Raw genomic sequence first — 13,647 nt, 5'->3', positions numbered from 1 at the left:
TATCTCAAATTCATATTACGTTGCTGCCCATTAAAATTGCATCACCATGAAGGAAGGCAAACACAAAAAAGATATTTATTGCATATAAACAGTATGGTATATAACATTCCCTAGCCAGCAGGTGTTTGAAAGGGATATACAAGAATCTCAGTTAGTCAGGTGAAAAATCTTTATAGCATACCTGCTTTGTCTCAAGTTGTATAGTCACCATTCCTAGACTCTGTAAGGAAAAAAAAAAATTCTTTGTGGGTGTTTCAGATATCTGGATATCAGATGTCCAGATTTTGATCTTTGTAATGTAATTAATTCATGTCTCTTTCATGTAAATAACTGGTGTAGTTACTTTGCTTGAACTTTTGCAAATATTAAACTAAAATTAAATTACGTGAATGTAAACTTTACATTGTCATTGATTTCCTGGAAAACTATATATTTCAATGAAGTAGGACAACAAAGTCCCCGCTGTTCATAAAGCTAAAGTATTTTATACTAGAGCAAGGCTAAATATCAAGTCAAAGTTACTTGAAAAAATCTTGTGTCATCTGTCAGACTTGATAGAAACCAAAATGAATAAATAAGAGATCAGAATTTGAAAGCCTTGAGAGAAAATGGATCAAAGTTAATATCATTTACTGAAGTAGGTAGCTCATTGCTTCAAGGAAATCTAGTTCTCTAAGTTGTTGTTTGGCTAATTTTATCTCAACAAAAATCAGAGGTGTAGTTCAAAGACCAACATACATTTGACCCAGCCATAGTGAAGAATACTCCTTGAAGAAAAGAGACTTTGTTGTCTGGCTTTCTCAAAATCGCTTTTTTTTTTTTTTTTTTTTTTTTTTTTGTTAACCACAGCCAATGTAAAGTTGCTTCATTTTATTTTTGTCATTGCTGTGTGTATTTTCCATGCTAAGTACTATATGGCTGACATTAGCATTAAATAGAACTTTTTATTTATCTGCATTTCTGGTTTCTGGTTCTTTTCACATTTGATCATTTCCTCATTTCTACCATTTCTTAAAAATCAGTTATAAACTGTGAGCATAAGTAAACTTCTTGACAGTTGTAAATGTTCTTCAAATTAGAAACTGATATTCACATTTTATAAAACCATTTTTCCTTTTCAAAATGTTTTTGGTATCTTCCCACTGTAGTTCTTTAGTTTTCTTGTCTGTCTATCTACATTTCACTTAACTCATTTTGAAGAAGCAGAAATGCATTTTTCTTCTTGGTAAATGATATGTTTTAACAGACTTTTGTAAATGAACTTTCTATGTTTAAGTAACCATTTAATTGTCAAATACCCAAATGTTCACATTTTGTTTGCTAGCTTTTCATTATCAAATACTTACTAATGGTCATTTTCTCATTTGTATGCATAACTTGATGGATCCTAATATAGTTACATTAACTTTGTTGTTGTAGACGCATGTTTGTGACAATTTATTATCTGTATAGTTGCTTATTTATGTGAAGTCTTGACAAATATGCTTGTATAATGATAGGCAGAATTACTTATTGGTATAATTTTTAAATCTGACTTTGTATGTGGCTGGTACTGTTCTGTATTCTATGTAAATGTTTAGTTAGAAAACAATGGTGCAAAAATATAAAAAAAGGCTGTAGCATTTAATGGTTTGTGGTGTCATTTACATTATTATTTGATATACATGTTGCTCATAATAGTTTTAGATATTTAACTTTTTATGTTTCACTAACGGTTATAATAACAGTTTAAAATGATAGAAAGATATGTGAATTCTTCAGGATTTTATTTATGTGTGTTATTTTCTCTATGTTTAACATATCCAGAAATGTATGTGCTTAAAGGTGTAATGGATTTGCTTTCCATGCTAAGAATAAATTAATAATGTTTGTTAAAATAAGTCAGTGCATCTATGATGTGCAATTTATATACACTGCTCTTCGACATTGAAAATGCAACACCTAGAAGAAGTGGCCAAAAACTGATGAAACTTGGCAAACAGAGAGAGACAGTAATGAACATCTTTATTTTGAAATGATATGCATAATAGAGTGAGAAAAGCATCGGCTCAGTGAGTTATAGGACCCCCTTGAACGACGATAAACGAAACTCGTACACGGCAATTATCATTGGATAAACAGAAGTGTGATTCATCTCAGAAACATCACCTTGTGCCATTCCGTTAATCACGTCGCTCAAGCCTGGCACCATTGCAGACGTTGCCATCTATGTCAATCCACACATGCTGGCGTCACTCTGGCTGCAATTTCACCCCTCAAATGTGCCACATTTCCTTGTTCCAACGATCGTCCCCACAGCGAGTGCAGTGTGGACACATCCAGGTGTGTGTCAGCTGAGATTTGCTGTATGGATGAACATGCCCTTCTCTGTCTGATCACCATGCCCCTCATAAAATCATCTGTCTGCTAGAACTTTGACAATAGCCTGTCATTCTGTGCTATTACATGTGCCCTCTGAAGCAAGAACAAATTTTCTGTAATGATTTCTCTGGCTCAAAAATTCAATATTCTGTAGGGTTCCTTTCCTTATATCTTCAGTGTGCACTGGAAAGCTGCACATCTCACATCATTCGCATAGCTCAGTGACCTGTGTCTGCCCTGAAATTTGCATAATTTTGGGGCCACTCTTCTTTATGCAGCAATATCAATGTCGAGTAGTGTATATGTATGTATGTGAATTATATGTATATAAATATGTGTGTGTGTATTCCATATTTTTTAGGAGCCTAAGAAGTTAATTCGTTATCGGGATAATAAAATTGTTAGCATTAAAGGAGAGCGATATACAGAAGTAAAGAGTGATGACACAGGTGATGTAAAAGAAAAAAAGTGTCATTGAAACCTGCCAGGAAATAACATTTCTAGTGAAGGTATTTTGTAAGATGTAATTTTATTTTGTCTCAAAATGTCTGCTTTTATTTTTAACTTGCTTGCCATTCAGGCTTAATTACTTATCCGAGCTTAATGGCTTGAGAAAGAAGTTTGTATATTTATTAGTGTGTATGCATGCATGGGTGAGACACTGCCTTTGTTACATCAATTAGAAACTGTATTTAGTGACCAGTTATTTATATACATCCATAAATTAATCTTAGTACATCACATAATTAATATTTATAATTGAAGTAATAATTAAATGTTAGGTTTTTGTGAATTTATGCTCAACTGTTACTGACATTAGAGATAACTTTAAAACTTGATCAATGTGTTTTCTAAAGAATTAAAAATGTTAAGGATTTATAACTATGCATGATGCATTAATTAATGTTTTCATTTTGGTGGAGTATTTTATACACCTTTTCAATTAAAAAGATGCATTATTCTGAAAAATGCTCTGTATTTTTGCATTAGGGAGATAAATTGTCTGTGCTTATTTTCCGAATTTAGAAGCGTGGTAGAATGAATTCTTTGTGTGAAATGCATTCTACCTTTGCTTTGAGTCATAAAATAACAGTTAGTCATGTCTAATAGTTTATCCTTATTTTGGAAAAACACAAGATCAGAAAACATACAAAGTGTGGACAAAACGTAGAAGGGGAGGGGATAAAAGCTGCGTAGATTTAGATGTAATTTTTGCACAATATTATATACTTCTACACCAGACTTATAAATAAATTTAATATCTGTTGCATAACTGTTATTAAAATGATAAACTCTTAATCATGTATTCTTAAATTCTAAAGATGTTTGAAATTTAAGCTTGAGATAAGATAATGTATTTGTGTCTTAAACACATATCAGCACAAGATATTTAGATACTTATATATTATCCTGTTGACTGTGTAAGTTCACTACCATCAAACCATGAAAATTGATGGTGATCCTGCCAAAATTGTGCAATTCATTTTTGTGAATTTCTGAAAGAACTGATACCTCTTTATTTAACAAACAATCAATATTCAACCCATTTTGTATGTCATAGAAAAGCATTTGTTGATTTCTATTATTTTGTTAGACCTTTCCTGGAAGCTCTCTATAAAGTGCTACAAGTACAAACTTCCTTCAGATAATTGTTCCAATCTATTGCTTTTTTGCCAGCCATATACAGCTATTCTTTTCCCCATTCAACTGATATTAATGAACTCGACCAGCTATAAATGAGCTAGAGTGCAATCATAAATGTAATTCTACAGCCTTCAAACCACAATCCTTTTATAATCTTAAATAGTATAATATTAAAATATCTCAAAATATTTTACTTTGCATCTTAAAATCTTAAAATATTTCACTTTGCATCTTCACTATTTATTCATTTTTAAATAAAGTACCATGTAATGTTCATTAATATACACTTTTGTTTATGATAGGATCCCATAATTTTGTAAACAATCTGCTACTTCATGTTCAGTAGAAGGTAGATCCGAAATTGTAATCATTCCCATCCCCGCTAAAAAAATAAATAAATGCAAGAAAAAATATTATAACAGCGAATTTATATCCTTGTTCATGAAAGCAAAAGATGGCTTATCAAAAATCAATCGGGATGACATCAAACAAATGTGTAGGTGTTATGAATGTGTTGTTATAGCATGCTTATATTGTAATAATATAAGCTGCTAAATTGTGCTGCTTGATGAGTTTCATTGTTGGCAGGATAATACATAGTTATTGATATTTATAAGGATTTTTGCAAGGAATTAGGAGATTGCGCTTAAGTGGATTGGTAAACCATCAAGTTTTTGCGCTTAAGTGGATTGGTAGACCATCAAGTTTGTGTGGATTTCTTGGACTGAAAGTTTCACTAGTGTAAACGGGCTTGGAAGTATAGAAAACAGTTTATGTGAGGATTTCATTATCACTTTTGACCATTACAAGGATCCAGAAGAATTTTTATAATTTATGTGTCATTTGCTGAAACATGGATATGTCACTTCTGTCAGGAGAGTAATTAACAGAGCATGATCTGAAAACTTTTTTCTTCTTGTGCATGATGCTCTGTGTTATTATTATCAACTAAAATTACGGCCATTGTTTTTAAGAATGTCAAAGGGCTGTTAATGATTAATTACCATCAGTGAGGAAAAGATGACCCAGGGATCATTATTCATTTCGCTTTCCAGCCAGTATAGTGGTTAGTGATAATGGTGGGACTGGGTTTGAATCTCAGAGAAGGCATGGATGTTTGAACATGTAGCGTCTGTGCAGCAAGGGAGCTTTCATGGTGAGCCAAAACACTCTCAAGAGGTTGGTGATAGGGGAAGACGTGTGGAAGACTCTCGGACCACCCCTGGAGTGATCTTTATCAAAATTGGGGTGGAACTGCGCAGTTAGTGCTGTGTGACTATACCTGTACATCCTCTGATGAAATTTTGCCATTCCTTCTACTTATATCTGTAACTAAATAAAGAGTGTATTATGTATTGCTTTGATATGCACTACCTGCCTGTTATTAAAATCTTCCTTTCTAAACATATTTGAGTTTATTAAGCAACTGACATTAATAAACAGCAATTTCAATATTGCAAATCGCAGTATCAACTTTGAACTTATTTAGTTAAATAGTAACTAATAATTAATGCCTAAATTATTGTTTTCAAATTAATGCTAAAATTTTATTATTTACAAAATTTGGAAATTTATTTTTTATTAAAAAATTTATAATTACATACCTGATGCAATTTTAAACTTTTATAAAGAAAAGCTCTATCTGTATTTGTTTCATATTGTTTGTCAACAGTCTTTCATTTGTATTTTCAAGTTCGTAAAACTCTTCATAGCTTTTTTTATCACCACCTTTCAGTTCAAGAGCTTTTAAAGTTTGCAGTGCTCTTCTTGATTCAGTTAAAGCAAGCATGTAGTCACTTTCTTCTGAATCACTTTCACTGCCAGTTTCAGTTTCTGCAGCTCTTATAACACTTTCTGTAATATTGTAGTTAATATAACACTTTCTTAATAATCAGAGTTAGTGGTTTCATATGGTGTCTCAATATTATCATCAATTCCAGCATATTCTAAAAGCAAAGCTTTGTAATTTCCCTCACCACTGATGTCCAAAATATTGGAAATAGCTTGAAATTCTTCTGTGGCTTTTTCTAAATGAAAATAACATTTTCTAAAGTAATTTATAACTGTGTTTTGGGAGACAGCTTCCCATCCGTTGACTATAATATGCACAGCCTCTAGCTAAGATATCATCTGAGAATCTTCTATGACAGCTTTTTTTTGTTATGCCATTTGAAAACTTTTAAAATACCTTAGTCTAAAAGCTGAATGATAGAATTCGTATTTGCTGAACAAAACACTAATTTAAAATGATTTTCAGAACAGTATCAGAGAGATATGCAGCACAGCTTTCTATCACTAAAGCTATTTTTTCTTTTTTTCAGTTCTGTGTCCCATTTCAAAACGAAATCAGTAAACATAGTGCTTCTCATCCAAGAATTCTTATTATTACAAGGCAATTTCTTGATTCCTTTTAAACATTGAGGCTTTTTGCTATAACCAATGCGTATTTCCAAACCCTACCCCACTTTTCGAATTTTTGACGTCATGGACAAATCGACTAGTTTCGCCTGGATGGTAATTCTTGAGCATGCGCTGAAAGGCGAGAAGTAACATAAACAGAACTATGGCTTGCATTTGTAAACAGTATTAAATATATTGTCTGAAAGTGCATTCGTTTATGTAATCGCATAATTTTACTGTTTCTGTAATAAGAAAACTTAATCTTCTTCATTCAGATAAAATTTATTTTTATATTATTATTATCTGGTTATAGGATTATACGAAATGCTGTGTACTCTAGGTACTATCGTAATCTTCGCATAACCTTTCACATTGGATTTTGCCTTATCATTGTAAAATATATTGTATTATAAAGATTAAATCAAAGCAAATTACGTTGTTAGAGATGTGAATGTTCTAACTGGATTTTCTTTTTATCACTTATTATGGAAAAGATTATTTACTTCCTCTTTGAAAACACATTCATATTTGACAAATAATTATCTCCGCTGAAAATTTTTTGATTGTTTGAAAACTATATTTGTCAATAATGTAATAAAAACTCACTAATCTAGTGCTTCATATATCAATATGACAACGAATTGAAAATGTTTTAAAAACAGTTCTTTAATCTTTATTTTGTAGTAGATGCAACTAATGTCACAGAGAAAAAATATTTCAATAAAAAAGTTCTCCATGTTAATTCAATAGCAAAATTATTTCTATTTCAGTGAGAAATCAACTTTCAATGCTTATATAACAGAAAAATGGTTTATAACATAAGCATTTTAGCAATACATAAGCAATGAGCTTATATAACATAAACATTTTAGAAGTTTTAAATATAAGCTAAAGGTTTACTGTATAATTTTATGTAAGAAACATAATAATTTACTTTCATTCCTTTTAAATTGGCGTATTAGTTTCCAATCAACTAAAAGTTTTGGCAAGTTAGAGACTTAACACACAGTATTCTGTCACTTAAAAATATCAATTAATTGTTCTTTTTCATTTAGAGATACATTGGAATTGAAAATACCAAAGGCAAAATGGGTCACAGATCCAACAAAATTCCTTATTTGGAAATTTTTCAAAAAATTTTCTGTCAATTTTATCATATGTTGTTTTAAACAAGAAATCTGTATTATTTTCTTTAGTAAATTCTGAAAAGCATGTTTCTGGTTTTTTTTTGTTCAATTCTCCTTGCCAAAGTATTGGCTTAGTTTTAAAAGCTTACATTAGTACAAACTGCGACATAGTGTGTCTAGATAAGATTATTCAATGTTTCAAAATGTCTGTTAATAATTTCAAATATTTTCTCTCCAGTTGCTTTTCCTTCCCAAATATTACAACATAAAAAATATTCTACTGCGTCGTCTTCAAAAACATATCTCAGATAAACAATTAATTGAAACATTTTAGTAATGTCGGTAGTTTCATCAAGTTTTATAGTAAAAACTGGATTTTATATTCTATAGTGTCTGATATGACAAAAATTTGGTGAGAAACGGTATCTTTTTTTCATGCTATTGTTTTTAAATCGGTACTATATTTTTCTGCGTGCATAAATGATGTCATTTTAATTGCTGAAGGAAGAATGAGTGATTCTCCAATTGTATGAGGTTTTAAATTTTTTGCAATTAAATATGAAACTTTTAAGGATGCCTGTAAATCCTTCTCAGGAACTGTTGTATATTTTTTCAAAAATACATTTAAATTTTTCATGCTCTCAGCTCATTCCTTAAAAAAATTCTTCAGATTTATTTACTTAATCTTTATGCTTAGTTTCTGAGGTACTTTTTAGTTTCACTGGCGCAAATCGCGCCAAGCAGACTTTGTTGGTGACAACATACAATATACACATAAAAAATGTTAACAAACATAAGTTCTAAGAATTTTTTATTTTGAAGGCATAAACATTTTAATATCTTTTAAAATTTTGTAAAAAGCCAATAAATAAAGATAATAAATTTATAAAAAGACATTAAGAATTTACTGTGTTTTCATGTTTCAACATCCTGATTTGTCGGTTTGTATCACATGATCTCATCTCACGTAAACTATGCTACAAAAATCTAATTCTCTCAGTAATTATCTACATTAATGACAAGTTAAATCTTAATTTGGAATACAAGTTTAAATGCAAGAATTATTTCAATTCGTACAAATAGCTTACGCAGAAATTATGTAAAACCACAGTGCTTTACTTCGCTAGTGCATTCTCATTAGAATTGATGAATTTAACCTTTCATTTTGCCTTTTCTATATTTTTGCCATCGGGTGATTGGTGTGATTGCAGTCTAACTGACTTAATTAACGCGAATGGTCTTGGGGCATTAAATTTAATTATCTTGTAAAAATTCTATGTAGTTGTATGCCAGTATTGAAAGAAACAATCAATCTGATAAGAAATGGCTGCGACTTGTTTTGAAAATGAGGCGTTGGAGGTTGGCAGAGAAGTTATTCCGTTTAGCATCAGTTGTACCATTGTTGACGACTTTATTGTTTGCGGCGGCAAAACGGGAAAAGTACCGTTTCTAAATGTGTTTTTAATTTCGCAGATTTCATGCTTTCCACGTGCCAAGTTTTCACTGCATTTAACACACAATGGGCATTCATTTTCCATTGATAATGCAACATGTAAAACAGTATAAAATAAATTCTTCTTGATATTTACTCAATTTTTTTTAGAAGTAGAAAGCCAATGGTTTCATTTTTGTTTGCATTTTCATTAACAGTTTTTCTCTAAGTTTATTTGATGTTGGTCCATCCATCCCGTTTCTCTTGTGAACATTGGGTATAAAATTGCAACTAAAACAAAATTGGGTTGATCTTTGGATTATGGTAACTTGGTGTTTTTTTGGCGACCAACTCTGCTACAGCAACTCTCTGTTGTTTTTTTTTTCGCTGCCATTTTGTCTTCACGAAGTAAAGACATGTTTCTTTTCTTTTTATTTACTCAAGGCTTTTTCCAACAATCTGCTAGCCGAATTACACTCATGCTAGAAATTTTATGGAACAAAACTGCTTAATCATGACAAATATTAACTGCAAAGTTGGGAAAAAGATGCAGAATCGCAAACTCCTTGCCGCGTTTTTCAGAATCGCACATACACAGTAACCATGTACACGTCGACTTATTTTTACTTAAAAAAACATCCCAGAATTGCACAAAAATGGAATTGCGCACACTCTTCACTATATCCATGTACACTGCTTTTTTCTCATAAATTAGAAAAATTTAACGAAAATGCATGAAAACTTTGTGAATCTTTAAATTCGGTAAAAAAGACATATGAAATTACCCGATCGCGAAAAAGTATATACCCTTTCCAAAGATGAACATTTGCACGTATAAAATAAATAAAATATCCAAAAACTTTTACCTCTAAATTATCTATTATAAACGTCACCAACGAATCTATAACAAAATATTAAAAATGGTTACAAATACTTAGTCTCAAATATTTAAATTATTTCCATGCACGTTTACTTCCACTGACACGTTTACCAAATTGCTACAAGAATATAATTCACAAAATAACTATCATTTAATTAAAATATAATTAAACCATGTACACGTCGACTTATTTTTACTTAAAAAAAATCCCAGAATTGCACAAAAATGGCATTGCGCACACTCTTCACTATATCCATGTACACTGCTTTTTTCTCATAAATTCGAAAAATTTCATGAAAATACATGAAAATTTTGTGAATCTTTAAATTTGGTAAAAAGGACATATATGAAATTACCTGATCGAGAAAAAGTATATACCCTTTCCAAGGATGAACATTCCCACGTATAAAATAAATAAAATATCCAAAAACTTTTCCCTCTAAATTATCTAATATAAACCTCACCTATCAATTTCTAACGCAAACATTAAAAATGGTTCCAAATACTTAAATTTTTTCCATGCACATTTACTTCTACTCAAACGTAATCCAAAATACTACAAACATATAACTCTCAAAATCATGATCATTAACTTAAAATATAATTAAATTAAAAAACACTACTTAAAATATAAATAAGCACATACATTAAATTAATAAAAATTAGCTTACAATCCTAATTACTTTAAACTAAATCATTGCTAATAACAATTTTCCAATAATACCAAATTAATTTATTTACTCATTACATTCAGAACAAAGCATAAAAATAATATCCTCAAATAATTAAAAATACTAACTTACCTAATCTTCTACAGAATCTTGAGTGAATGGTGGATCACAAAATGTCCATTTTCACCAGATTTCTTGCACTGCCATTCAAACTATGTGTAATATCCTTCCTTTCACACAATCTCATTTCATACCCACATGTTGGACATTCATACTTATCCGCAATTAAGCAATTCTTTTCAATTACACATAAACGGAATAAAAATTTCGGATTTACTTTATATAGGGCCATGGGATCCAAATATTAAACAACACTGTTTCACTGAACATAGAATGCAACTAGTGCTGTACAGCAGATATTTTAACAAATTTACACCCTTTTCCGATTAAAGAACAGTGATTCGTCCATTAATGTCACATGACATATCTCATGATCTCTCGTTTCCCTCACACAAAATAATGTGTAATCGGAACTGAGTACTTCTCACATTATTCCCGAAGTCCTAGTTAGTAACCTTTATCGCCTCCAAAATGTCTCCAAACTACCTGTTACCATATTCCAAAGATCAACCCAAAATTGTTTTTATTATCCTTCGAGACACTACTGAATTTGTCAATGCTTAGGAAATATTATGTGCTTACTTGACAACAAATTTGATTAGAAATAAGAAACATAGTTTATAAATGATGCGTATTGCAATTACAAATTGCATGCAAGACACTACTAAGATAGCCAAAAAAACTACATCTTAGCTGCACGTATGCAATTGCTTTGAAATTTGATTCGAGCTGTTTGGAAATCATCAAACGTAACATAAATCAAGTGGAAAGCAATAAAATCAAAATTAAAATATGAAAATTTTAATTTAAAATTCCTGGTAAATGTTAAAAAACATCCAAAATTCTCTTCAAATTCCGTATATCTTTTATTGTCAAATAAATTTCTTTGAATTTGGTGACCTCCCACTAATTTGTTCATGACTCCCAGGTTAAAATTTTGTAAAAAAACAATACAAGTTATCAATTGCATTTTGAAAAAAAAAAAAAAAAAATGATTTCAGGCTTGTCTTCAACAGAACAGCATGCAATAGAGTATTTTCAAATTTATGAAAAAGTATGACTTATGTGAAAATTGATAAACATTGGCTGTCCAATGTGAAAAGTGAATTACGGTTTAATATGTTATGTTCATAGCTTGTGTATTTTGATTATCTAACTAAATACAGAATGATCCGTTCCTTCAAACTTCTGCTAGAATATCTATCCTATTTCAGATGAACAGAAAGCAAGTGTTGTATTCTCATTTAACAATTACAATTCTCTTGCATAATATTTACAAGGATTGAGTTAGTTTACTTAACTAAAGTGCTGTCAATTTTATTTCTTATTTACATGAATGATGTATCACACAATGCTGTGTATGCTGGTGACCTAGCGATGATGACTCAAAACGCATCTCTGCATTCAGGCATACACTCCTTACAAGAATATAACCATGCACTGGAGTCCTAGTTTCAGCAGGTACATTTTGTTGTGGTATGCAATCTCTTTGGGTCCTAAATTCTAAAAACTTTTCCACTCCTAAATTCCAAAAATTTTGCTACTCGATATTTCTGTAAATTCCAAAATTTTGCACACCTGCCATAACTGCACTGGCTGTGGCCTCAGTTATTCAATGTTCCAACAAAATCAAATATTGTAATGTTATTTTAGACCAGACTTTCTTAAACTGTAGATCGCAACCCCCATCTACAGCAGGGGGTCGCAAAAAATTTTAGTAGTTTTGGTATTTCTTAAACTTAATATAATAATTTTACAATTACACAATATTTTTATATATTTATCTGAAAATAGATATAGATAAGACAATACAAAGAGAAAAACAAAAATGTTTCAACACATTCTGTTTATAATATAAATGTTCATTTTACTTGCTTTGCACATGAACCTGTCGTTTCGTCTGTTACTTAATTAAAATTTTCACATTGTTCTAGGTCTTAAAAATGAGAAATTAAAGATAATGACCTAAAACTGCAATACTATCTTACAATACAAGTGAAAAAATTGACAGTTTCACTTGCGCATGTGTCAGATTTTCGCAATGCTTATGGGGTCCCACAAAATTTTCGTAAATATTTTGGGGTCGTGAAAAAAATCTATGATAAAAAAGGGTCACGACTGAAAATAAGTTTAAGAAGCCCTGTTTTAGACTAATCAGTTTCCCGACGCCAACCCATTTTTTTGGCCTGTTTTGTTTCTCAGCTGAATTATGTTTCTGTGGGAATTTTTCTATGTTTTTACTGTTTCAGCTGAATGGAAAAACATGCTAAAATGTTTCAAATGAGTATTAGGGGAAGAGAATCAAATATCCCACATTATTATCATCTCTATTTATCTCCTGTTTTGATTCGGAGTTATGTTTTTTGATAGAATTTTTCCATATTGCATATTTCAGTTCAACAAAAAATCAACTTTTAAAATACTGAGGAAAAGCATGTACTAAAACGAAAATTTGGGATAAATAAATATATAAATTAGTTTTTTCTAGGAGTTCTTATATATAGTATATAAAGAAATTTAGAACTAATTTTTCACAAAAACTAAAAAATTGAAGTTCAAATGATCTTCATAAAATCCTATAAATGTGGAACAAGAATAATTTAAAATGTAAAAATTAACACGTTGACTGCCGTGTGCATTTTACGTGATTTGCCCATGACGCCAACTTGAAATTTTTATTATACAATATATATTATGTCGAAATATTATCTACATAGTTATATAATTGTGCTTCATACTGGGGGCCATCAGCGACCTCCAAACATCTGTAGACCATTTTTGTGATTTATAATTTAAATTTTTACGATTTATTATTCTTCAAACCATTATAGTAACAATGGTACTATTTAAAAATTTATCAGTATCAATATTTATTCTAATTATGTATTTTACTATTGGTCACATTGCTGGTGACACCCACGGCGCTGTAGCCAAGTGAAATGCAGGTCATCGGTGACCCCCACGGCAATCTACATGTTAAAATAAACCATCACAGAGCTATGTCAAATTTAA

At 30.7% G+C, this 13,647-nt stretch overlaps 1 protein-coding gene across 1 annotated transcript in view; it reads left to right on the top strand.

Moving 5' to 3' along the window:
- LOC118184156 (CUE domain-containing protein 2-B) overlaps positions 1-13,647 on the top strand; it is an 80,800-nt gene that overhangs the window by 52,599 nt on the left and 14,554 nt on the right. Inside the window, exon 8 of the mRNA XM_035353804.2 lies at positions 2,723-2,870. Within this exon, the coding sequence (XP_035209695.1) occupies positions 2,723-2,839 (117 nt within the window). The 3' untranslated portion in view covers positions 2,840-2,870. The remainder of the gene's footprint in view (positions 1-2,722; positions 2,871-13,647) is intronic.

Source organism: Stegodyphus dumicola, chromosome X1 (assembly GCF_044657685.1).
Source record: "Stegodyphus dumicola isolate Sdum_Otavi_A_Nest chromosome X1, ASM4465768v1".
NCBI lineage: Eukaryota > Metazoa > Arthropoda > Arachnida > Araneae > Eresidae > Stegodyphus > Stegodyphus dumicola.
The sequence above is the reverse complement of the archived record's forward strand: the minus strand, read 5'-3'. Positions and strand labels throughout refer to the sequence as shown.